We start from the raw sequence: 26,246 nt of genomic DNA, 5'->3' as shown, positions 1-26,246 counted from the left end.
TGGGGAGGTCGAGGCTGCAGTGAGCCATGATCATGCCACTGCACTCTAGCCTGGGTGACAGAGTGACACCCTGTCTTAAAATAAAAGTTTGAAGTGTAATATAGTAGTATTTGTTACAGTGAAATTCTATATGATAAGTTTAGCCTTTTGGGCACTTAGAGATCTTTTTTAAGAAAGGAAAAGAAGCCAAGATAAAGAAATACTTTGGAGTTGTAGGATAAATTATTTTAGCAAAATAAATATTTGACCATGTGTCATATATATTGTTCAAGCCTAGTGATTCTTTGGCTCCATTTGGTAGAAAAAAGCTTTGAGAGATTCCATACGTATATTCAAGTTTGTGCGTGTGTGTGTGTGTGTAGGGAGGCAGAGGTTGGAAGTATGGAATATTCAGAAGCTAAAATATATCACTTTCAGGCAGGGTGTGAGTGGAAAAGGAAATAAGTTGAGGTTTCAACTTCTTTAATTGCAAGCATAGCTGAACTCTGATTTCAATTTAATCCAAAGAAATGTAATTAAAGGAGTACCTGACAGTAGCTTCAAGAATCCTATATTCAGTGTTTTGCAGTTTATCAGATGTAATAGTTGCTGCTGGATTGCACTTAAGTGATGATGAAGAGAAATCCTTTAGCAGCTCTTGATGCAGGTCTGCTTGCACATGAAAACCATGGAAAAATAAATAATAGTGAACACAAATTTCCAGATATGATATTCTTTATGTATTTTCAATAAGTTTCAAAGAGCAAAGCATCAACAAAAGACCTTGGCAATTATTTTAGCATCCAATCATAGGAAACCCAGAGCTTGTTAATGACTGAAATAACAAGTTATCATCTTGTTAAGATTTCACTCTTTAAACTCAAATAGAATCATACCCATGTGGATTATGTAAGTCATTTAAACATAATGAATCTCAGTTTCCTCATTTGTGAAAGGAGGAGTAGAACTAGATGCCCCTGGAGTCCCTCTCAGCTCTGAGATTCAGTGAACCAAAGGTTCAGTGACTATTATTTTAGGCCCAAAGCATGAGACTACAAAGATAAACACAAACAGAATGAAAGTGAAACTAATGATTTCAGAGTTTGATGACCGATAAGCACCCTGCCTTCTTTTCTGTCGTTAACACAAAATATAGTTGCATTTTGACAGATTTTTTGTTAATTTGATCAATTCAGACTGTCAGTTCAAATATTTAAAATCTCATAGGCATTTGTAATTAGATACAAGTCATTGGCTGAAGAAAGAGGATAGATTAAAACATCCCATGACAGCTTGTTAGGTCCAGTGCTATTTACATGTTACCCCATGGGGAGCCAAGCTGAACAAGCCACTCTATCCTCAGGCTGAATCAAGGTGCCACCAATAAAAGTTTTCACCGAATTTAGACTGGTGGTTTGAGATTAAATAAAGACAGAATCCAAATATGTTTGGGAAATATAAAATGTTTTTTGATTATTTAGCCTTGGGAGCAGATAAGGAAACAAAAGTATAATAAACATTTACTAAGCACTATTTTCTTTTTCAATTAAGGTATTTGGGCCTTAATAGACAAATTATACCTAATAGTAATAATATTATTATTATAAACCTCTTATTATGTGCCAGGTATGATTCTAAATGGTCTCTCTCATGTAATATATTACATATCATATCATAAATTCTATTATATACTATGTAAGACAGGATAGTTAAGTATAGATGTAGACAATTCTTAACAATAGTTTTATGAGATGGGTACAATGATCATCATTCCCATTTGACAGATGGTAAAACTGAAACAAAAGTTAGCTACCTCAGCCGAAGTCAGACAGCTTCTAAATGGTCTTGCTGGAGTTGAAACTTGGCTCCAGAAGACTTGCTTTAACCATGATGGTATACTGCCTTAGCAGCTCAAGCTAAGATGAATCTTACACTGGAGAGATGAGCTGGATTTGAACAGAGCTTTGAGCTAGTTACGTAAAGTAGCCAGGTCATCTTTAGAAACCATATAATGGGCCAGGCGCAGTATTTCATGCCTGTAATCCCAGCACTTTGGAAGGCTGAGGTGGGCAGATCACCTGAGGTTGGGAGTTTGAGACCAGCCTGACCAACGTGGAGAAAACCCGTCTCTACTAAAAATACAAAATTAGCCAGGCACGGTGGCGCATGCCTGTAATCCCAGCTACTCAGGAGGGTGAGGCAGGAGAATTCCTTGAACCCAGGAGGCAGAGGTTGCGGTGAGCCGAGATTGCGCAATTGCACTCCAGCCTGGCCAACAAGAGGGAAACTCTGTCCAAAAAAAAAAGAGAGAGAAAGAAGGAAGGGAAGAAAGAAAAGAAAAGAAACCATATAATGGACCTTGTTATTTCGGTGTGATAAAATAACCAGTGAAAATTATCAATAATTTTTATACAAGTAAGATAACCTAAGAAAAAGTTAGTCCTTTGTCTTAGGGAAACAGGTTCATGGGTTTCTTTTGTCATAGACTTTGTTCCTAACCTCTACTAATCATCTCACAAATAGCTTGTTAACAAAAAAAAGTTGGTTGGGGGGAAATGATAGGTAGCATGTAAATTAGTCAATTTGAGTCCATTGACCAAGGACCAGAATATGTAAATCTGTCAAAGATGCCTATATTGAAACAAATTTAATCTTAGAGTGTACATTAAAAGAGGTAAAGCTTAGCAATGGATTACCTGTTTTTTCATACGAAATTTTAACAAAATGAGAGTGCAGAGTAAGTAAAATTCCTGAACTTGAATTATTACAATATTCTAAGTTGTAATTTGTTTAGTATTTTTTATTTCAAAGTTACATTCTATTTGAGAGAGAAAACAATTTTCAAATAAATATATTTTAAGTTTCTTCATTTATATACAGAGATGATTTAATTTACTTAATAGCATTCTTAAAGGCACAATTAAAATACAATTTATACTCTGAATCTTTCCCTGAACGTCTCTCTCCTCCTCCCCCAGCAAGAAGTACTTTCCCTGTCCTCTGAATTCTACAAGGACTTTGCACATTCCTTAAGGCACCATCATTAAATAGAAAGAAAGACAAATGCAAGTCTACAAAGAACGCTGGGGAAGTATCGAGTTTAGCTGGAGAATAACTCCCATTCAGATTGATCAGAGCACCCGTTTGTGGGAGCGGCTGCAGCGTAGGTTTGATTCTGATTGTGTGGGACCTTGATGCCAAGTTAAAGGGTTTGGCCCTGACTTGGCCACTGAAGGATTTTCAAGCAGGATAGTGATGGAAACAGTACTCTAGGAAGAGTGAGCAGATGGATTCGAGGCGGGAGAGTCTGTAGAGGCCATTAAGAGGTTTTAACAAGAGCCTAAACTGGGACAATGGCAGCTGGCAAGTGGCCTACTTTGTCTTGCCTTTGCCCATTACAAAGGGAGTGTTACTTTTGGCAAAAGAGAAACATAAAAATGATTTCGTACTATGGCAAAACCTATCTAAATAAATGTCACATGGTAGAAAGAGAGGTTGAGGCTGATGTGAAACTCAGTCCCTGCCAGCACAGCAGTTGGGTGGCCTCGCTGTTCGGACACCTGCAATGTGCTCACCTTTCACATGGGCCTTCCCATTTCTTACCTAAATGAGACTCAGAGCCACAAAAGCTAGCCCTACCTCCAACCACAGGCTTCTGCTTGAAGGAAAGAGTCCCCTCAGGTGTAAAGTGAATGCCTATTGTCCATGTCTCCAAATCAGAGCTCTATGGACAGTGAACAGATTATCCGTCTAATTCATTCTGGCCCATGAGTCCATGCTAGGGAAAGAGATTCTTACATATTAATATTGGGAATCTTTTTACAGAGCATCACAAGAAGTGCCTTAGAAGCTAACGAAATCAGATTATATTCTGGGCAATATGTTAACCAACACTTAATCACAGCTCCAAAAATGATGATTCATGTTTAATATTATGACCTCAAGGTCTTACCACATCTTCTGAACTCTCCTCCAAAGATTAAGTACATTCAACAGAGAGTTGGCCTTAGGAAGAATTTATTGGAAATTAGTTGGTAATATGTCATATACATATAGCCCTCTATTTATATTTGATAAATTAGAAAATCTCATTTTCTAGACTTACCTGACATAGTTTTATTATATATGATCATCAATTTCAATGATATCTTATCAGAAAGATAAAATAATTACATGTAACCAGACATATAGTATGTTTTATCTGGCCTGCTATAAAGTATTGAAGAGGGAAGAGAAAAGCTTGTTTCTCACCTATAAACATGAACATAACTTTAAAGTTATTTGTATATGGGTTCTTGGATATATAAGTTAACCTATACTAACCAAGAAGTCTAGAAAGGTAAGATTGTGTTTTATTTCATCTCTCATCTCAGAGTTTTATAAAACATCTATTATTCAATGCCATCTGTCTGGACTATATTCAGACAAATGTAGGAGGCATTAAACATTCCCCACTATTCACCACTTGACCCATTTTGGGGCCTGCATTTTGTTTCACAAGAAAAATCTTGGTTCAGCAAGGCCCCAGTGTGGGAGGAGTAGGCTCCTGTCCTCTCTCTCTCCTGAAATACATGGTAAAGTGGCCGGCCTCTATGTATGGCTGATCAAACTGTGAAACACTCCTTTCTCGCAGTTTGCTTGTGCCTGGGAACAGATTACAGAAAGCAGCTGGGCCCCACGTATGTTGTTCTCCAAAAAAGCAGAGACAGCAACTGTCAGAATCCAGCCCTTGTAAACAGTAATCGGGGCCGAGGCATCTCTCTCTGCCTTATACTGCCTAAGTCGTTCAGCCATCTCTAAATTTTTGCTTATATTCTAACTGTAGAGGGGGGATTCAGGTTGGAGAATGGATGTGGTTACTTCAGATGAGGCAGAATTGCCATATCAAACATTTTGTAGAGAAGGCAGGAGAGAGAGAGAGAGTAGAGAGAGAGAGAGAGATTGAGATTGAAGGATTGAGATTGAAACCTGCACAATTTCTTTGTGTAAAAAAAATAAAACTATAAAAATTGCAGCATTTGCATTCAGTTAACACTATTCGTTAAAGCTCCTTGGCAGTTTGAGGCTGAATTCCACTGTGTGCATGGCTAAGGATAGCAGAATCCAGACTTACTTAGTATGCTAAAAAAAAAAAAAAAAAATAAGGGTGGGAGGAGGTTGGGGGATACTCTGTCTATCTTAGGTGGTCTTGGATCTATGAGAACAATATAGATGCACATTAATTTTTCTCTTCAAGAAATTAGAAAATAAGTAGACAATAGACCTTTTATTTTCCTGCCTCAGCAGCAGCTGCTTTGCAGGCCTACCCTGAAGTTTAATTAATAAATGCATCTGCACATTCTCTAAGAAAAGGCTCAGTTATGTAAGTGTTGTAATCTAGTACATTTTCATTTTTCATGAATAATTTACACCTCTTGGTGAGAAACTTGGGTAGAATTCTTTTGTATATAGCACATAAAGACATCATATCAGCTCCAATTCTGTGCAGCTGAAGAGAAAATGTCGAGTCCTTATGCGGCACATTCCTGCCTGTGGACGGTCCTTTGCATAACACCTCAAATCCCAACCTCCTTTGCTTTTTTTTTTTTGAGATGGAGCCTCGCCCTGTCACCTACGCTGGAGTGCAATGGTGCAATCTTTTTTTTTTTTTTTTTTTTTTGGGACGGAGTCTTGCTCTGTCGCCCAGGCTGGAGTGCAGTGGCGTGATCTCGGCTCACTGCTCCCGGGTTCACGCCATTCTCCTGCCTCAGCCTCCCGAGTAGCTGGGACTAACAGGCGCCCGCCACCATGCCTGGCTAATTTTTTATATTTTTAGTAGAGACGGGGTTTCACCGTGTTAGCCAGGATGGTCTCGATCTCCTGACCTCATGATCCGCCCGCCTCAGCCTCCCAAAGTGCTGGGATTACAGGCGTGAGCCGCGGCGCCCAGCCGCAATGGTGCAATCTTGGCTCACTGCAACCTGTGCCTCCCAGGTTCAAACGATTCTCCTGCCTCAGCCTCCTGAGTAGCTGGGATTATAGTTGCCCACCACCACGCCCAGCTAATTTTTGTATTTTTAGTAGAGACGGAGCTTACCATGTTGGCCAGGCTGGTCTCGAACTCCTGACCTCATGATCCACCCACCTCGGCCTTCCAAAGTGCTGGGATTATAGACGTCAGCCACTGTGCCCGACCTCCTTTGCAGTTTGATGGGACTGGAGGGGGTCTTTTATAGGTTGAAAAGTCATATTCCCAGTCGTATTTTGGCTTTTGTTGATGGTAGTAAAATCATGCTCCATTTATTTCTCCAAATTTAGGTTTTCTCATTGGAGCAAAATGAATACGTAGTTCATCCGATGTGGGTGTTTGTTTCCAGCTCTAGATCTGTAAGGAAAGAGAGACTAGCTGCAGTGAAGGAATTCAGGTCCATTTTCAAGGGATGAATGATGGGCAGGGCTTTCTTCTTTATAAGAGTTGCTGTGAACGGAATGGAATTCCTACTCATGGGCACTTATGTACCCAAGCTCTGCCCCTGATACCTACCTTCTCACATGTCTGCCTGCGCATTTCGGGAGGTTGACAGCTTTTCTGTGCAGGTGGATGTGGAGGACGGACAAACCCAAGACTGAGGCTCCACTTACCAAACACATAAGATGCTGCCACACGTCAAAGACACACTGGCATTTGCTCTGGTCTCTCAGCCCCTTCTGGCATTCCTTTGGGGTGACATTGCTGGAGGCAGTGACTCCCAAGGTCAGACTGGGCTGGGTCTGCTGACCACTCTAGAGGCCACCAGGTTGGGGAAATGCTAACGATACTTAGGAGCTCACTGCCTAGTCAAAGAGATCTGAAACAAGCAGAGAATGTCATAAAACGCAAAGTCCAGCAGGCAAACGTCGCCGCCTGGAAAGTAAGCGCCATGGCACGGCCTCATCCCTGAAGTGTCATAGGTCTGAGGGGTGTGTAGGAATGAGACAGAGAAGGGACAGGTGAGGTTATTCCTGACACCATGACCAGCTGGAAATTGAAGAGGTGGAGATGAGGTAGGGCAAAGAGAAAAGGGAGCCCATGCTTACCCATGCACCGGCCATCTGCTTTCCACACGCCATTACGTTAAACCCACCAGGACTCTGTTGCCCTGTTTTACATGTGAAGACGTCACATGTTTGATCACAGCTCCAGTAGGTAGCAGAGCCTGCCTTTGGCCTCACATCTGTCTGACTTTGAAGTCAATGCTTTTCTCCTTGTTTAACATTCTTCCTTGGTAGCATGTGTGGTTTACAAAGGAACTTCAGAATCCATCTCAGACTTTATCTCATGATAGAAGCAGATAGAACAGTTGTGATTGTGTCAGATCTAAAGAAGAGGGGACACTGTGGCTCATGTGAGCCAGTGAGTGGGGTGAGTGGGAGACACCAGAGAGCGTGAAGAGGAGGATGTGGTGGGGCAGTCCTAGAAATTGCAGCTGAGTAGATCAGAAGGAGGTCAGGTTATGGAGGGCCTTAAAGCACAGGATGAGAACAGGACAGGACAGGTTCCATGAGAGGCTTGGAAACTCAAATCAACTGAAAGTGAATGGGTAGAGGTGTGCATGGACAGCCAGCCCGAGTCAAGCTAACCGGTGAGAAAGCTGCTTCATCGACAAAGTGATGAAATTGGGATAGAGAGAAAAGAGAACATTTGAGGGGGAAAGGGTGAATCATTCCAAAGCAGGGAAATTCAGAGAGGCTCCGTGATCCCTGGCTTGCCTTTGCTCACCCAGAGGCTGTTCTCTGACTTCTGTGGTGTCTGTGGATTTCACTGCCTTTCTCCTCTCTGTCACATAACCCTCCTATGAGACCTCTCTCCCATTGACCATAAAAAGGATGGTTCTCGTCTACAGCCCTTCATTTTGATTTGTACTACAAAGGACAAATTTGTTGACTGGCATTTTCTAACACCAGTTTATGACAAACTATAGCTAATCTAGCAATTAGAATTCATGCTTTAGCATCAAGTACAAAATGTTAGAGCTTTTAGTCTCTTTGTTTTACTTTCGATGATCAAATTATATTATTTCTATCATTGCTCCGCTTGCTCTGGAGTATTCAAAGATCTCAGAGCACATGTCAATGAACTTCCTATAATCTTCACTGCTTGCTGCAATGCATTTCTGGAAGCAGCAACTTTAAGGCAATCATCGTAGAATGTTGCCCATTTTCCCCTAATCACAGGCACATCAGGCACTGTAGGTCTGACTTGAGACCAGCATCAATTACATCATAGATATGAAAGGCAGTAAGTCATAAGAGCAGATTTTCTACCATCATACCATACCTCTACAAAACATGAAAAATTATGATGCAAATTACATTATAAGTTGGAATAGGAGCCCAGATGGGCAAAGTGGCTTACCCAATTCACACACATAGCAAGACAGCCAGGCTCAGGACCTGATCACCCGTGTCCTGCCTAGAACAATGTTATTTCCTTTCACCACATTGCCTTCCTGAGAAAGTGCTTTAAAGGATCATGTAAGGGGCCTTGAACTGCTCCAGAGCATACAGACAGCGAAAACATAACTCAGCTACCCTCACAAAGAACCCACCACGTGCCAGACACTGGGCTAAGCCTTTTGTATGAATTATGTCATTGAAACCCATCATGTCCTGTATGGGACCATTATGATCCCCTCTGTAGCGATGAGGAAACTCCAGTTAGAGAAGCTGAAGAACTTGCTCAAGATCATACTATAACATTAAGTGGCAAAGCCAGACTTAGAACTTTCCCGAAGCTCCTAATATTTCATATTTCCAATGAGGAAAAGGACGTAGAGTGGTTAACTGACCTTAGTCAAGTTTACATAAGGGATTAGGATAAAACTCAGTCTCCTAACATGCTTAGTCCTCTTTCCCCTCCATCAAGCCGCAATTCAGCTTGAATATGCAGGCTGTACATTTATTTGAACTTTGTTCAATAAAATAACTTTGCTTCCTCCCTACAATTTAGAACAGTTTTTGAGGAATCAAAAAGATACTTGAAGAAGTTAAACCTAATTCTCTCATTTTATCCAAGTATTTTTTCTAGTAATAATTTCATCACTGTTCCATTAATCATTCTTTCAATATTTGTCATTGTGATACTTAAATATGCAAAAGGTCCAGAGAACCACTTTAGTTCAGAGGATTTAGGACCGAAGGAATTGCTTAAATTGATTCCTGTTGTTCATATTCTTTTCTTTGCTTTTCTCTGAAGCTTGTAACATTAAGAATGGCTTTGCACAAGGAAAAAAGTTAAAATAGGAAAAGCTAAGAAGTGTTTAAAGAATGAGAAGAAAAATTCCATTGTATTCCTTTGCCTTGCACAAAGGTATTTAAGAGTTGTTGGGTTGGAGTCTTTGATCAGTTGGTTGATTGGTTTAACATGAACTAGAAAGTCCCCTCCATCTTTCCACTGCTTATGTGGAACCTACGTGGGGAGAGATGAAGCCTTGGAGCTTCAAAGACAGATGTTTATTAGACAAGACTGGATGCACAGAGGTGTCCATAGAGAGTCATTTACTCTAAGCACACTGATCTAAGAATTATTAATAAACACTATGCCTTATCAACATATTCACATTTTGTGGCTTAGACCAGGAAATGAAAATAATTGAAATATTACTATATAATATTACTTAATTGAAACATTACTTGAAAATAATTGAAATGTTACTATATAATAACACTGAGATTTATTATACACTTACTGCCACCAAGCACTTGTTAAATACATTATTTGATCCTCACACCAACCCTATAAGTTAGAAACAATTTTTAATTCCCACTCTAGAGATGAGTAATACTAAGAATACAATATGTTTAGTAACTTATCTATGGTAACATACCCGTTAAGCCTAGAAGCTGGGTTTGAACCAAGTTTAACTTTAAATGGGAAATGCTGCCCTTCATGGGATGTCAACTTCCTACTGCAGTGGACACTGATTATCATGAGCTGGTGGCTGTTGATGTTTTTGTAATAAAATAGTTTAGTTTGAAAAATGATTAACATGAATTGACAGTCAATACTTTCAGGAAAAATCAGAAAAATTCAGTTTATACTTTATCATCAGTGACAGTTCAGGAGATACATATACAGAAAAGGAATTAAGTGCTCATTTTTAAGAATCTTAATCTCATCAAAACCAAGTTTATTTCCAACATATGGGGTGCCATACATATCATGTAATATTTAAGTTAACCATAGTATTATTTGAATGTCTATTTAAATAGAAACTGAAAAAAAAATATTTAGGATTATGAATCCTAAAACAATAGCCTAAGGTAAGAGAACCAACATTTATCAAAAACCACTATTACATATCAGATGTGTATATACATTATTTCTTTTACTACTCAACATAGCTCTGTGAAGTTTCTTATCCATTTTACATATGTGAGCACATCTTAGAGAATAGTTTGCTTAAGATTCAAGCAGGTAGGAAGTGACTGGATATGTGTAGACCTCAGGCTTGTGTGCCTGCAAATCCTGTTCTCCTGTGAACCCACCATGTTTGAATTAGATTGGAATCTATGGTCAGTGTAGGCTTGGGATGAACCTCTTCATATGACTCCCCTTAAAAACTCCAAACTACTGAGTTTATTGCTTTGAAAAGTTTTGACTAGTTGAGAAGAAAGTTTAGTAGAAGCAAAAACTTTTTAAAGTCCAAGCTCAGTATCAGAAATGGTGTGAAAATATTGTTGCTTGGTGAGAATAGCAAGAGAATCCAAATTTCAGTCCAGCGAACCAGAGCTAGAAAGCACCGAGAAAAGGCACCATTCACTCTTCCCAGGGTGGGAAACCTGGCACACAACTTCTGCCTGAAAAGAGTCTATCAAAAAGAGTCCTCTCAATCGAGACTTACTTTTTAATTTTTAACAATAATAATTTAAAAATAAAGATACTATTTTTCTTCACCATCCCCACAGAACCTCACTTTCAAATTGACCTCAGGTAAACGTAACAACACTAGTTGAGGATGAATATTTTAGGCAGCCTGCAGGATCAACTGTAAAGGGAACAACTAGAAGTTTAATTTAGTTGTAAGTGAAACCACAGAGCTAAATGAGGAAGCAAATGGGGATCTTAATGATGATTCAGATATACAGGCAGAAAGAGCCAGGGGTCTCACTGCGAAGCCCCAAATGGGAAGGAGAACAGAAAGGGTGGGAGGGTGGGAAAGAAGGAATGGAAGGAGAAAGGGATTCAGGATTGGCAGTAAAGGGGGATGTGGAGTTATTCTCTAATGGGGGCAGGTTCCATTTGGAATGATCTGAGTAGTCGTTTCTCCAAAGAAAGGATTAAGGATTGACAAGGACAATGTCTGATTGGACCTACGTTTTCGTTTAATAAAATCTTATAGTATAAAATGGTTCTTTTTGCATTAAAAATTCTTTATGGTTGCCACGTTTCCCTTTAAGAATTCTGTTTTCATAAGTCAAGGAACTGAGTGCAAAGATGTATTCTTTCTAAATGAAACCATGTCTGTGGCAACATATCTTTATATCTTCTCTCAACAAATGTACACTAAGAATCCACCTTGAGCTGGGCGCAGCGGCTCACGCCTGTAATTCCAACACTTTTTGGGAGGCTGAGGTGGGCGGATTACGTGAGATCAGGAATTTGAGACCAGCCTGGCCAACATGGTGAAACCCCATCTCTACTAAAAATACAAAAATTGGCCAGATGTGGTGGTGGGCACCTGTAATCCCAGCTACTCAGGAGGCCGAGGCAGGAGAATCGCTTGGACCTGGGAGGCGGAGGTTGCAGTGAGCCAAGATTGAGCCTTTGCACTCCAGCCTGGGCAACAGAGCAAGACTCTGGCAAAAACAAACAAACAAAAAAAACCACACCCACCTTGAACCATGTACAGTTCAGAATTGTGGGAATACAGCAATGAAAGCAGTAGTTCCTGCTCTCATGGGTCTTACATGATGAGGGGGACAGGCGATACACAAATCTACAAATAATTACAGTCAGAGTCCTTATATGAGAAGGGTCATCTCAGAAAGTAAATGGTGATGCTGAAAGAATGGGCCTCACCACTGAGCTTTAATGGGGGATGGTTAGTAATAAAGAAATAAAAGAGAATGCGGGAGCTCTCCTCCTTCTTTAAACATTTTCCTCCTTTGGTTTCCATTTTGCCATCGATTGGCTATTTTGGCACTTCCTGAGGGCTTACTGGGGAGGGCAGATGGTGACCTGGCTTAACTACACACCGCACTGCAGAGGTGCCAGGGTGATACAAGCCAAGTGAGAAACTAAGGCTCGAAAGGGCACAAATCTGACTGGTGGCACAGACAAGCTTCCTGAAATCCCCTCCAGTACTCTTTTTTATTTTTCCTTTGCATCTAGATTTTACACACAACTGAGTGGTTTTTGTTAACCTCTCTCTCTCTCTCCCTCTCTGTCCCTCTCTTTCTCTCTCCCTCTCTCTGACACACACACACACACACACACACACAGGCAAAGAACTAAAAAGAAAAAAAACCTAATTTTTTGCTGGAAAATTTGTTATATGGCAGCATCATCCCACCAGTTTGAGAAATGTGTAAGATGATGACAATACACAAAGACACACGTCCAAGTCCGGTACATTACATTAATCTTACTGTTCCTTTTACTGCATTTTAGCATTTGGTTGCTTTTCTCCCTTTGATGCCTTAAAAGCCAATTCTTAGCAGGCTAAATTACACATTCTACTCCACTGTTAAAATGGGTACTGTGGCCAAAATGTGCCCAGGATTCTAAGTCCAACATAATGGTAATGGATACAAAAGCAGGGCATTGAGCAGGATTGGACATTTTATGTTAAATCCAACAAGATCTTGTTTCTGTGATTTTTCTTGACCTGAATCTTCAATTTATTACTGGGAGCAAAACCTCATTTTGAAAAAAACCCATATCATATATGAATGCTTTTGAAATTTCTTTTCTGTTGCTGCATAAATGAATTTTTTTGGAATTCCCTTGTTGCTTTAATTTTTTTAACTTTCATGTTTATTAAATTTTTATTTTTCACTCCTGAGTTGCCAGTTCCTGTTCTTTAAAATATTCCAGATATATCAACAATAACCATGAACAAAAATAGATACATTAGGAAAATATTTTCAATGTATACAATAAGGTAGGTCTTAATATTATGTTACATATTATATTAATTAATATTATGTAACATATTGTCTGCATATTACATATACTACATGTTATATTACGTAATATTAAGACCTACTTTGGGAATACAGCAGTGAATACAGTGCTGATTTTTAAAGGTATAAAAATGTTTTCTCAGATTCTACTTTATGTCCAGGAGTCATCTTCAATGAAGCAGCCTATTTAATCTCAGAGAGCCTGACTTCCTACACATCTTACCGTAAATATTTTAAACACTTTCAAATATTTTCTTAGTGTGTCTCACATATTATATATTTTTTCTTGATTTAGTAGAGGAATTTATCCTCCTTTAGTACACATACAGTCCCTAATTTTAAACATATTCAAAATTACCTTTGTCATTTGGTTTGGAACTCAGTTCTCCTACAGAGACAGCCATGGACTTGGTGGTTAGATCTCTGGGCTGGCCTACAACCATTTTATTTAGCTTGTGGCATTGTTTATAAGTAACACAGTGCTAAAGCATGGCCCAGGCCAAATGCCACTCATGTCTATGATGTTGCTATATCTTTGGGATTCAAGAAAGAGATCACCAAACCCCCAGATGTCCATGCAACAGAAAACAGAAAATTCTTTCACCTCCTCCACCTGCTGAAGGAGCCATGATCCCTGGTGAATTCCATGACTAGAATGTCATCCAGGGAAGGCCTGTGGAGTAGGAATCAGAAGTATGGTGTGGAATCACGAATGTTGGGTAAGGAATAGGAAGATAAAATCTGGGACCTACTTCTGGGTAGCCACCATACCCATTCACGCCACCTTCTTCCCCATTTCTCCTGATGCCATGGTTTTCATCTGCCAATTACTTTTTTTTTTTTTTTTGAAAAGGGGGTCTCACTCTGTCACCCAGGCTGGAGTGCAGTGGCGCGATCTTGGCTCACCACAACCTCCGCCTCCTGGGTTCAAGTGATCCTCCTGCCTTAGCCTCACTTGGGCCATGCCCGGCTAATTTTTTTATATTTTTTGTAGAGACAGGGTTTCACTTTTTTTTTTTCCTGGCTATCATGCAGTCCTTCCAATCTAAGGTTTTGTTTTGATTTTACCTTTTCTGGCACCTGCTGAGGAAACACAGTCGCATAACTCCCCTCCTTCTGAATAAATACACAGTGCTCTTGAATATGTCTTTGTTTAAAACACTTCTAGAACACCAGCGGAAAGGGCCAGGAAAGAAAAGTCTCCTTCTCATGCCTCTTTACCTTCCTCCTCATTTATATCATATAGGAGAAGAAAAGTGTCCACTCTTGGATGACATATGGGTTGTTAGATGGTCTGAGGACAAGATTCCCATCTCAGCACGAGAGCCACAGAAATGATCCTCAGAATTCCCCCAGGGAAGCTAGGATTGAAGGATACTGTCTGGAGTCAGGGAGGGGATTATAATCAAAGCCTAACTGCAATACTCATAAGAACCTAGATGTTTCCACATGTGACATGGACTCATGCAAAGAGCAGAATCTTATTCAAAGTTGAGCATTCCTGTTTATGAATTTTATCCAGATACTCTAAGTTGTCAATGTGAACCCTGGTCAGTAATCTTCAGCGAGGACAGTATTATTGCTTTTCATGTAAAACCTCAATTATTAATAGTTTTAAATGACAATTTTTCTTTAGTATATCTAAAAATATTTTGTTGAAATATAATCAAGTGGAAAATATTGGACAGAAATGAGTCATCCACAAAAAGTATCATTGAAACTAGGGGAATTAGAACTTTGAATATAAACTTTCTACTAGGCCGGGCGCAGTGGCTCACACTTGTAATCCCAGCACTTTGGGAGGCCGAGGCGGGCGGATCACGAGGTCAGGAGATCGAGACCACGGTGAAACCCCGTCTCTACTAAAAATACAAAAAATTAGCCGGGCATGGTGGTGGGCGCCTGTAGTCCCAGCTACTCGGAGAGGCTGAGGCAGGAGAATGGCGTGAACCCAGGAGGCAGAGCTTGCAGTGAGCCAAGATTGCACCACTGCACTCCAGCCTGGGTGACAGAGTGAGACTCTGTCTCAAAAAAAAAAAATAAAAATAAAAAATAAACTTTCTACTAAACAGCAGAGGACAAAACAATAATTCTGGCAAAACTCCTCTTGAAGGTGCTACGAAATATTATGGACATCACAACCTCAGTGTGCTCTTCTCCAGAGTAAAGCTGATTGTCATAGTTGAGAATTTTTCCCCAGGACCTCGGTGTATGCCTTTTCTGTGCAAATAAAACTACATTTTGAAAATAAGTCAAATATGGCATGACACTGCCTGACCTCCAAACAATATTCCCCCAGAATAATGAATCAGACTATTTTTAAGTGTCTTTTCATATACTACTGATGGTCTCTGAGCTTTTTATATAATTTTTTTTTTTTTTTTTAAGAGGGAGTCTCATCCTATTGCCCAGGCTGGAGTGTGGTGGCGCAATCTCGGCTCACTGCAACCTCCACCTCCCAGGTTCAAGTGATTCTCCTGCCTCAACCACCCAAGTAGCTGGGATTACAGGCATGCGCCACCACACTCAACTAATTTTTGTATTTTTAGTAGAGATGGAGTTTCACCACGTTGGCCAGGCTGGTCTCGAACTCCTGACCTCAAGTGATCTGTCCACCTAGGCCTCCCAAAGTGCTGGGATTACAAGCATGAGCCACTGCACCTGGCCTATATTTAAAATTTTATAGTCATGAAATAGGCCAAAGAAAGTTCTTGAAAGTGTACATTTGTTAACATGTATAATTATAATTGCTTTAATTACCTTTTTATCTGATACCATATATTCACTAAGAGACTAAGACACTTGCTTTTGACTTCAGTAATCCATACTGTGATTAAGTACTGAATTATATTGGAGTCAAAAATGTACACATGTCCCTTTGCCTCTGTGCAGTTTGCTTCAGCTGAAAGATCTCACAAGTGTAGCCTCTCAGGCAAGATCAGGGCATTTCAGACAGTCATGGCTGCCGTGGAGAAGAGGTGTGGGGCAGTGGGGAAAAGGTGGAGAGAATATTAAATGGTGCAGAGACTGAAGGAGAAAGCAATGCTAACAGAGAGTGGGAAGAAGGAACTTGTGGGACAGAATCAGAAGAAAACTGTGGATGAAGAAACACAGACTGGGAGAGTGAGCAACGTGCGAGCCTCCTTAGCTTAGCCCTATTTTTAGGAAATGCCATTTAATTGCCTATTTTTAAATTAATAATAAATTTTGTTTAAAGAGGCAGTGAAATATTATTAATATCTTTAACTGCCTTCTGGGGAAACAGGGCCTTGTAACCATGGCAAAAGATTTCTAAGAAACCTACCAAGTCTAGAAGGTTTCTTTAGGTGAATTTTTATCTGCTGTATTTCCCTTCTCTGTGAGTGATTCTGCCCCCAGCCTGGAATATTTTCCCCTTTATCTATAATGGGGAGTAGGGAGAATGGGAGAATGGGGAGGGATGTTTATTTCTCTTAGATATTTCTGAGTCCTTAACTACCCTAAAAAGGTGCACAGATGACACATCTCGTCCAAAGGGTTCTTTTTCTGCCCCATTCCTGTTTCTTCCATGAATGGTCTGGTGGTCTTCTGTTGATGCCAGCATTGTGGCACTGTGTCTTCAATGACTTCAATTTATTTAGCCATCCATGCGAGCAACAATTAATAAATTCCCAGCCCTATCCTAGACACTAGGGCTATAAAGATGAACGAGACAGTCTCCCTGTCCTTAAAGAGCTTGGTTTGGCTGTGGACCCAGTTAGTGCACCATCCCTGCTTGGAAGTAGCCACTTGAGATTCCATGTTAGTGACATCAAGACGCATTGAGATTCCTTAGTAGTTTAGCAAGGCTGCACAAATATGTTATAAGGTATTTTTTATCTACACCATCCAAACTTACCATTACAAAGACAGTCCTAATGGCTATTCACGGGAAGACTGAACCAAAACATCCATTATTTCTCTTTTCTAATTGCTTGATGACTTGCATACATGGAAATTCTTAGCATTTTCACTGGAATGTTTTCCTATCAATTAAGCAGAGCAGGAACAGTTCTTACCAAATTTACTATTGAGCTATCATTTTAAAAAATAACTCATCTGGCATCCTTGAATCTTTGAAATGAGCCCTTTTACATAAGAAGTATAAACACTTCTAGAAGTCACCTAGAAGCCCACAGTTTCCAAAGTTATACATACGTACAATTCCTGGAGATCAACCTCAAGGCAGAAAACTCAGAATGTATTAATACTTGGTACCTCTGAAATACTAAGGAAATCCTACATTGATTTGTCTTCTCTTGCACCCTTCTGCATGAGGACTGGTTAGTTCAGCTGTTAAGTTCATGGTGCTGATTAGTTCAAGTTCAGTGTTTCAGTCTCTGCAGAGACTATTTGCTTTGAACCAAGTGTGTTTCTCACCCTGTTCAGCTCTTTTTTGAGCGCACACCATGAGTGACAGGTACGGATGGCTCAGCCTAAATCCATCATCACATGGCAGAGACAAGAAAACATGCATGTTTCATAACTGATGACTCAGTCAAGGGAGGGTTGATATTTTCTTTTTAGGTAGAGGGTGCCTTGTTGGCCATGTACTCTCTTTCTTTGGGCGAAAGCCAGATGTCTGAAAGTTGTAGGACTAACTCTCCTGTAGACCTGCTCTCCTGGTCTCACTCTTACCACTGCTGGCTGCCATGATGTTGCCTGTAGCCTTGGCTGATGCCAGCTCAGGAAGCCATCCAGGCTTAGTGAATATAGTGGATATTGCCTTCAAGAAAGTAAAGCTGATGAGGACACAAACCAGCAGCTCTTAGCTGAATTTAGCCCAAAGATATATATGATCCACACAGGGTTGTTTTCTGTGATGTGAATTCATTGCTGAATTTCTAGCTTCTTTTGGAAAATGAAAAGGTCAAGTAATATGGAGCCCATGTTTCTGCAGGTAGCACTTGGCTGGGGCTGAGTAGCTATTGCCACACCCTCGACTTGGCCTATTCACTTACATACCTTTCCTGCCTGGCCCCAGGAGGCTTAGTATTAGACAGTACCTAATCTGGTCCACTTTTTAGTAAGCTTGGCTACCACTGCACTGTGAATCAATAGCAGGCAATTCACTGAGGACATTGTAATTATTAAATGGCTGCTCATAACATATTTGATAGAAAAATAACCCATTTGATGCTTTTGAAGCCATTCATGCTTTGTCTTCAACAAGTAAATATGAAACTAATCAGGTACTGGATTCACATTGGGGTAACTTGAGAATGTATATTGAGCAGAATCATCAGATTCTTAAAACCAACCACCTAGGGGAGACAGTTTAATTCACTTAATGTGATTTCCTTTCCTTATTGATAAGCAGACTCTATTGTAGCCAGCTGATACTCTTGTTCCAACCAGAGGGGCCACTGAAGATTTAGAAAAGTACTCATTATTTGAGTGTCTTTGTCTTAAAAATAGAATCACAGATACTGTGGGCATCAGCTATTCTTATTTTTGTCTGTTCTCCTTTTAGTGGAAAAAGGAATTGAAAATAATGCTTGCAGTTCATAATTTTGATTTGCCATACTAGATTAGCTAGAATCTTATTTAATAATTTAACTTCCTTCTCCTGTCATGGTGCTTTATTACATAAAACACTACTTACTTGAGGCAATAGTCTCCCAGGGAGACAAATAGAAATATAGCTTGTTGAATATCTTTGATTTCTTTCCTACCATCATAGTTTGCCAAGATTTCTCAGCAGCTGAGGCAGTGGCACTGTGGTGCGGTAGGGTGTTCTGTTGCTATAAGCAGACACATTTGCAGCATCCATCTGGAGGAGCCCTGGGGCAGGATGTGGTTGACCACCCAGGCAAGGATGCCCTGAATGAGAGGCCCAGCAGCCTCACAGTCCCCCAGCAATTTCCACCCATCTAGCCCCTCCAGACAGTCTCACTGTCTCCCCTCTAAAGCTCCAAGTGCATTTGCTGTAGGTTCCACCCCAGGGCCTCACCTTCCCCTGATTCCCAAGCTCACCGGGGTTCTTCTAAGCACCCTCTGAAGCAGGCACCATGAGGCACAGCCATGCTCTTTGGAACCTCTGCGTCCCCTCGCCCTATCTCAGACTGTCCCCATGCCCTGGAGGGGATGCCTTCACCAATGAGCAGAGTGACATCTCCAAACTCATGCTGGTTTGTGCAAGCACTTTGTACGTTGTGCAAGCCAGTTAAAACTATGCACGTCAGCTTTTCCATGTCTGCAAAATATGATCACAATACTGACCTAGCTTGTAAGACTCTAGCTTGTAAATTCTCAGAGCCTCCTGAAAATCAAGGGGATATATCTTAAAATTCAAACAAAAACAAGGGTACTTCAGAGAGGAGACTGGCAGGAGACCCAATGTGGTGGCTGTTTCTCTGACTTACACATACCCTGGCAGACCCTATGAGTTTTCCACTTCCCTTTCAAGACAGCATGGGGTGCTGTGTGTTGGAGGTTGAGTAGGGAACTTTGGGCACCAGCCTCAGCTTTGACCAAATGCAGGGCAGGAAAGAAGTGATGGACAGTTGGTCTGTTGAGCTCACTTTGGTGAACTGTATTTTAATTACCATTTTAAGAAATGGAGAAGTTCAAAATTAAGGTTGATCCACATCAGATGTGTAGCCCATGTGCCAGGGCCACATATAAGCCTGATATTTTAAGAAGGTATGTTTCTTACCTGTAATGAAATATTCAGGCACTCCATGAAGGTTTTGATCCTCCTGGCCACAAAACTACAATAAAGATGGAAAAAGTTTAAATATATATATATCATTGGTATGGGAGAAAATCTCTGAAAAGAGGTAACAGGAAAGCACACACAATGTATCTATTCATCTGATTTTAAATTATGTTTGTTTAGTGCTAAATCAACATATAATCTGAATGAAGAAAAGCCATGTTAAAAACTAGACAAAAGGTTCCTCTTTCCCTGAAAGTAGCTTCTCCTCTTCCTCCCGCTAGTCCCCACAAGCACACACACTTGGCTCTCCACTTTCCTGTTGTCCTGTGGGTGGTCTTCCAGCTAGATCTGTCTCACACTCCCCTGGGGCTCTCGGGCCTGTAAGGTCCTGTGCCTCCTAACAACAGAAGTGCAATCAGATGGGTGCTAGTGATATAACAGGCCCTCAGTTGATAACTGTTCTTGATCAGTATCCCTGTTCTGTCTATATCTCCAAGGTGTATTTCACCCCAGAGTACAGATAATACAGACTGTATCAGCAAGCTATATTTCTCAGGAAAAAAAAGTTAATAGTCAAAAGATATTTCCAAGAAAAATGCTGCCACCCAAAAATGGAACCTATAAGGGAAAACACCCAAAGCTTTCCCACCTTCTAAGATTAAATCTGTTGAACCTCTGGAAGTTCACAGATGCCAACAGTGTGATTCATTTTTTATACCACATGACAGCCAAAGACAAAGACCAGGGGATGGCCAGAGTTTTCTGGCCTAGATGCCAGGCAGCAGTCACAGTTGAGAGTTCAGTAGTCCCAGGGCTCATTTTTATTGATGTCTTTATTCATATAATAGCTCATGGGTAGACTGTGCAGTCTGGGTGAGACTAGTTTATGCTTTAGTTAGCTGCAAGACTGATATACAGTCGAATTAAATTTCAGTGGTCATTTATGTCTCTTCGTCAAATACAAGTTCAAAGCCTTGCCGTAAGTAACTTCCATAACCCATGTTTGCCCATTCTAATTTGCCATTGCTATGCTTTTCATAGAATACTTCTTTTCCAGATGGTTAGGAATTTCATTCTTTATAGCATTTCAATTTCAGCAAATAAGCAAGAATCTAAATGCATTCTAAAATACATATTATTATATATCAATTTAAGAAACTGGCTGGGTACAGTGGCTCACGCCTATAATCCAGCACTTTGGGAGTCTGAGGTGGAAGGATTTCTTAAGCCTAGGAGTTTGAGACAAGCCAGGGCAACACAGGAAGACCCCATCTCTACAAAAATAAAAATGGAAATTAGGCAGGCATGGTGGTGCATGGTTGTAGTCCCAGCTACTCAGGAGGCTGAAGTGGGAGGATCGCTTGAGGCCAGGAATTCAAGGCTGCAGTGAGCTGTGATTACACCACTGCATTCCAAACTGGGCAACAGAGGGAGACCCTGTCTCAAAAAAAAAAAAAAAAAAAAAAAAAAAAAAAGAAAGAAAGAAAGAAACAAAGGAAATAAAGAAAATGCAGTTTTTTTCCCAGAGTTATTTTAGAAAGTTTTTTTTTCTAAAGTAAAAGAAGAAAAAAAATCAGACATGATTTGATGGACTAGGGTCCATTCTTATTTGGAAAACTTACAGATAGGCTTGAAACTAAGGGATGAAATAAAAAAATTTCTATTTAATAAATATCTAAATCTAGAAAATTTGAATATTACCTATTAGCAATGATAATATTCAAAGATAATCGTATTCAAATACTAGATGCTGTGTTTACATATAAAATAATATCTTATTATTTTAATTCATGTCTATTAGTACACAAGACAAGGAATGCTATTTTTCCCAGTTAATTTTACGTTCCTAGGAATATTTAAGAATCAAAGAATGACCTTATCCGAAGTTTTAAGTTTCCATTTACTATAAATATTTAATGTAAATTAGTTCTTTCTCTATTTTTATGAATTGTATACACATCTGTCTGTTTCAATAAAATAAAGAATACTCATGTTTATTTCATGGGAGGAACTATTTGCATATACTAAAATTGTTGCATATAAAGTACAGGAGCACTCAGTTAAAGGGAAAAAATATTCACGTGGAGAAATTCTAACATAACAGGATAATACAGTATGCTTGGGAAAATAAGGCTTTTGTTGGGAATTGAATCCTAGTGTGCAGAAGTATTAGCTGACTCTCATTATAAACAAATTTTACCAGTTATTTCCTAACAGACTCTTGTTTAATGAATAAATGCTTTGCTTATTAATTACACAAAATTTGGTCAAAGTATTAGAAAAGATTAAATAGTTTTGTTAGGGTGTGTTAAAAACTTGGCTTTTAACCTTGACATTTAATGGATTGGACCACACGGGCCAAATTCCCTCTCCTTTGCAAAGGTATGGAGCTGGAAATGAACTTAGAGATCAGACTCAAGGCACCACAGCTTGCACTTAATAGTTTACATTTATCTGTGCTTTAGCTGTGCTTTTGGATGTATTAAGAACTTTTTAATGGCCTTATTAGACTGTTATCCCTTTTACTCTTTGATATGTGACATTTAAATATACCTTGAATTTGAAACTGGTTGTCATTATGTGTTGGGAACAAAGTTACTTTTGATGGGAATACATTTTTGAATTACAAATGCAAGTTAATAGATAAATAATATCTGATTATAGATTTTGAAATATTTATATTTAAGCCTTACAAATGACTTTTCAGTACAAACAAATTCTCTGATTAGACTTTCTGATCACCGTAGCAAATATTAACTGGACAATAATGTGAATGTATAATAAAGAGCTATAAAGCAAAAATTTTAAAAAGAAATTGTGGTCTAAATATGCATGCCTCTCTATATGCTGCCACAGTTTTCCAGAAGGTACTGTGCATTTGAATCATCATTCTTTATAGTGGCCACATAGCAGAAGTGGTTAAGTGTAAAGTTTTTCAGCATGAAGGGCGGGTATTGTGCAGATTTATAATTGCATCAAAATAATGAGAGATTGAAGAAAACTCTGATTTTCAAATGTCTATTTTTGAAGAGTAAAACTTAAACTCATTATTTTTCCTCCCAGAAGGATACCTAAATCATGCTTGTCTTTCTCTTTAACAGATAATTCTGAAATAATCAGCAGAAACGGAATGGAATGCCAAGAATCTGCATTGAGAATAACTAAACATTGTTACTGTACATACTATCCTGTTTCCTCCTCAATAGAATTGCCACAAACTGCATGCTAAATAAAGATGTAGTTCTTCTGGACAGACCACAACTCTAAGAAGCTAGTGCTGCTATCTCATATATGAGTATTAAATATGGTATGCTTAGTATATTCCAACCTAAGATAGTTAACTACCTGAGACCAGCTGTGATGTTTAAAGACATAAAGGATAAAGTTTACTTTTAAAGGGTTTCTAAACATAGTTTCTGTCCTAGGAATATTGTCTTATCTCCATAACTATAGCTGATGCAGAAAGTCCAGCCAGTTTACTCATTTCGATTCAGAATATTTCAAATTTAGCAATAAACAATTAGCATTAGTTAAAAAAGAAACATATTCCAAGGGCAGGTTCGATTCTAGCTCTAATTACTGTCATGTCATTTACCCACTGGATCAAAGGGTATGTTTCACTTCTTGACAATATAAATGCTGCAGCAAAGATAAGAGGTGAAGTAAAACCGATACCTGTCCTGCAGGTCTAAAATTTGAATGGAAATTCAAGCACAAGTACTGGGGACACATCAAAGTGTGGTGTTTGGTTTGCCTGGAGATGCCACGTTGAATCATGTGATTCTAGATTAACATTAAATAGATTGAAAAAAACTTTGCACGGTATGAGCTTCATACCCCACCAAACAAAGTCTTGAAGGTATTATTTTACAAGTATATTTTTAAAGTTGTTTTATAAGAGAGACTTTGTAGAAGTGCCTAGATTTTGCCAGACTTCATCCAGCTTGACAAGAATGAGAGGCCCATGCCAACAGTCTAATCTAAGAGATTAGTCTTTCAAACTCACCATCCGGTTGCCTGTTACAGAATAACTTTTCTTAACTAAAAACCTAGTCAAACAAGGAAGCTGTAGGTGAGGAGATCTGTATAATATTCTAATTTAAGTAAGTTTGAGTTTAGTCACTGCAAATTTGACTGTGACTTTAATCTAAATTACTATGTAAACAAAAAGTAGATAGTTTCACTTTTTAAAAAATCCATTACTGTTTTGCATTTCAAAAGTTGGATTAAAGGGTTGTAACGGACTACAGCATGGAAAAAAATAGTTCTTTTAATTCTTTCACCTTAAAGCATATTTTATGTCTCAAAAGTATAAAAAACTTTAATACAAGTACATACATATTATATATACACATACATATATATACTATATATGGATGAAACATATTTTAATGTTGTTTACTTTTTTAAATACTTGGTTGATCTTCAAGGTAATAGCGATACAATTAAATTTTGTTCAGAAAGTTTGTTTTAAAGTTTATTTTAAGCACTATCGTACCAAATATTTCATATTTCACATTTTATATGTTGCACATAGCCTATACAGTATCTACATAGTTTTTAAATTATTGTTTAAAAAACAAAACAGCTGTTATAAATGAATATTATGTGTAATTGTTTCAAACATCCATTTTCTTTGTGAACATATTAGTGATTGAAGTATTTTGACTTTTGAGATTGAATGTAAAATATTTTAAATTTGGGATCATCGCCTGTTCTGAAAACTAGATGCACCAACCATATCATTATTTGTTTGAGGAAAAAAAGAAATCTGCATTTTAATTCATGTTGGTCAAAGTCGAATTACTATCTATTTATCTTATATCGTAGATCTGATAACCCTATCTAAAAGAAAGTCACATGCTAAGTGTATTCTTACATAGTGCTTGTATCGTTGCATTTGTTTTAATTTGTGGAAAAGTATTGTATCTAACTTGTATTACTTTGGTAGTTTCATCTTTATGTATTATCGATATTTGTAATTTTCTCAACTATAACAATGTAGTTACGCTACAACTTGCCTAAAACATTCAAACTTGTTTTCTTTTTTCTGTTTTTTTCTTTGTTAATTCATTTAAACTCATTGAAAACATAGTATACATTACTAAAAGGTAAATTATGGGAATCGCTGAAATATTTTTGTAGATTAATTGTTGTAACATTGTCTTTCTTTTTTTCTTTTGTTTCATGATTTTGATTTTTAAAATTATTAGCACACAACTATTTTCAGCCCTTTAATAATGGAGCATCAAAAACATCACCTGTAACCCCAAGCAAATATAGAAGACTGTATTTTTTACTATGATATCCATTTTCCAGAATTGTGATTACAATATGCAAAGAGTCATAAATATGCCATTTACAATAAGGAGGAGGCAAGGCAAATGCATAGATGTACAAATATATGTACAACAGATTTTGCTTTTTATTTATTTATAATGTAATTTTATAGAATAATTCTGGGATTTGAGAGGATCTAAAACTATTTTTCTGTATAAATATTATTTGCCAAAAGTTTGTTTATATTCAGAAGTCTGACTATGATGAATAAATCTTAAATGCTTTGTTTAATTAAAAAACAAAAATCACCAATATCCAAGACATGAAGATATCAATTCAACAAATACTGTAGTTAAGAGACTAACTAACTCTCCACTTGTATGGGAACTACATTTCACTCTTGGTTTTCAGGATATAACAGCACTTCACCGAAATACTCTTTCAGCCATACCACTGGTAACATTTCTACTAAATCTTTCTGTAACACTTAAAGAATTCCCTCATTCATTACCTTACAGTGTAAACAGGAGTCTAATTTGTATCAATACTATGTTTTGGTTGTAATATTCAGTTCACTCACCCAATGTACAACCAATGAAATAAAAGAAGCATTTAAAAGGATTGTATAGTCTTCCTTCTTTCTGTGTTGAGACAGATTGATAATTCAGCAAACAAAATGGTTTTCACCTTCACCCATACAGTATTTGTTAACTTCAAAGACCAAACTCTGGTCTTCGAATGGGTGATGATTGATAGTTTTTGCTTTTGGCTTTGGCTTTTTAGCAGCAAGAAAAACAATTAAAAATGGTAATTTGAGAAGTATTTTTAGTATTCTTTAAAATTAGAAGTAAAAATAAATCCCACCACTCAGCCCTCTTCTTCACATCTCAGACTGATAATGAAAAGATATGGGATCAATGGCATCAGTAACTAAACGGGAAACAAAATGTGAGTTTCATGAATAGATTTTTAAAAGGGCCCATTAAGCTATAATACAGGCTTCTGTAAGAGCTTGATGGGATAACATGACTCAGACCTGAGGCTCCAGAAAGAGATAGAATGGTGAGTTCTATTCTATGCAGAGGTCCTAGCCAGGTGGCTCAAGAATAGAACAGGAATTCAGCAAAGAGAGGGTGATGAGGGTCCTTGCTATTCTGTCAGT

The 26,246-nt window shown here is 38.6% G+C and overlaps 1 protein-coding gene across 8 annotated transcripts in view; it reads left to right on the top strand.

The window, feature by feature from the left end:
- The window catches only part of MBNL2 (muscleblind like splicing regulator 2), a 173,603-nt gene extending 147,898 nt beyond the window's left edge, over nucleotides 1–25,705 (top strand). For all 8 annotated transcript variants that reach the window (XM_004088157.2, XM_004088156.1, XM_030813576.1 and 5 more), the window contains one exon: nucleotides 22,906–25,705. In XM_004088157.2, the coding sequence (XP_004088205.1) occupies nucleotides 22,906–23,033 (128 nt within the window). In that variant the 3' untranslated portion in view covers nucleotides 23,034–25,705. The remainder of the gene's footprint in view (nucleotides 1–22,905) is intronic.
- Nucleotides 25,706–26,246: the final 541 nt, after the last annotated feature.

Source organism: Nomascus leucogenys, chromosome 5 (assembly GCF_006542625.1).
Source record: "Nomascus leucogenys isolate Asia chromosome 5, Asia_NLE_v1, whole genome shotgun sequence".
In the NCBI taxonomy this organism is placed as follows: domain Eukaryota; kingdom Metazoa; phylum Chordata; class Mammalia; order Primates; family Hylobatidae; genus Nomascus; species Nomascus leucogenys.
Note: the sequence above shows the minus strand (reverse complement) of the source record. Positions and strands in the feature narration are given on the sequence as shown.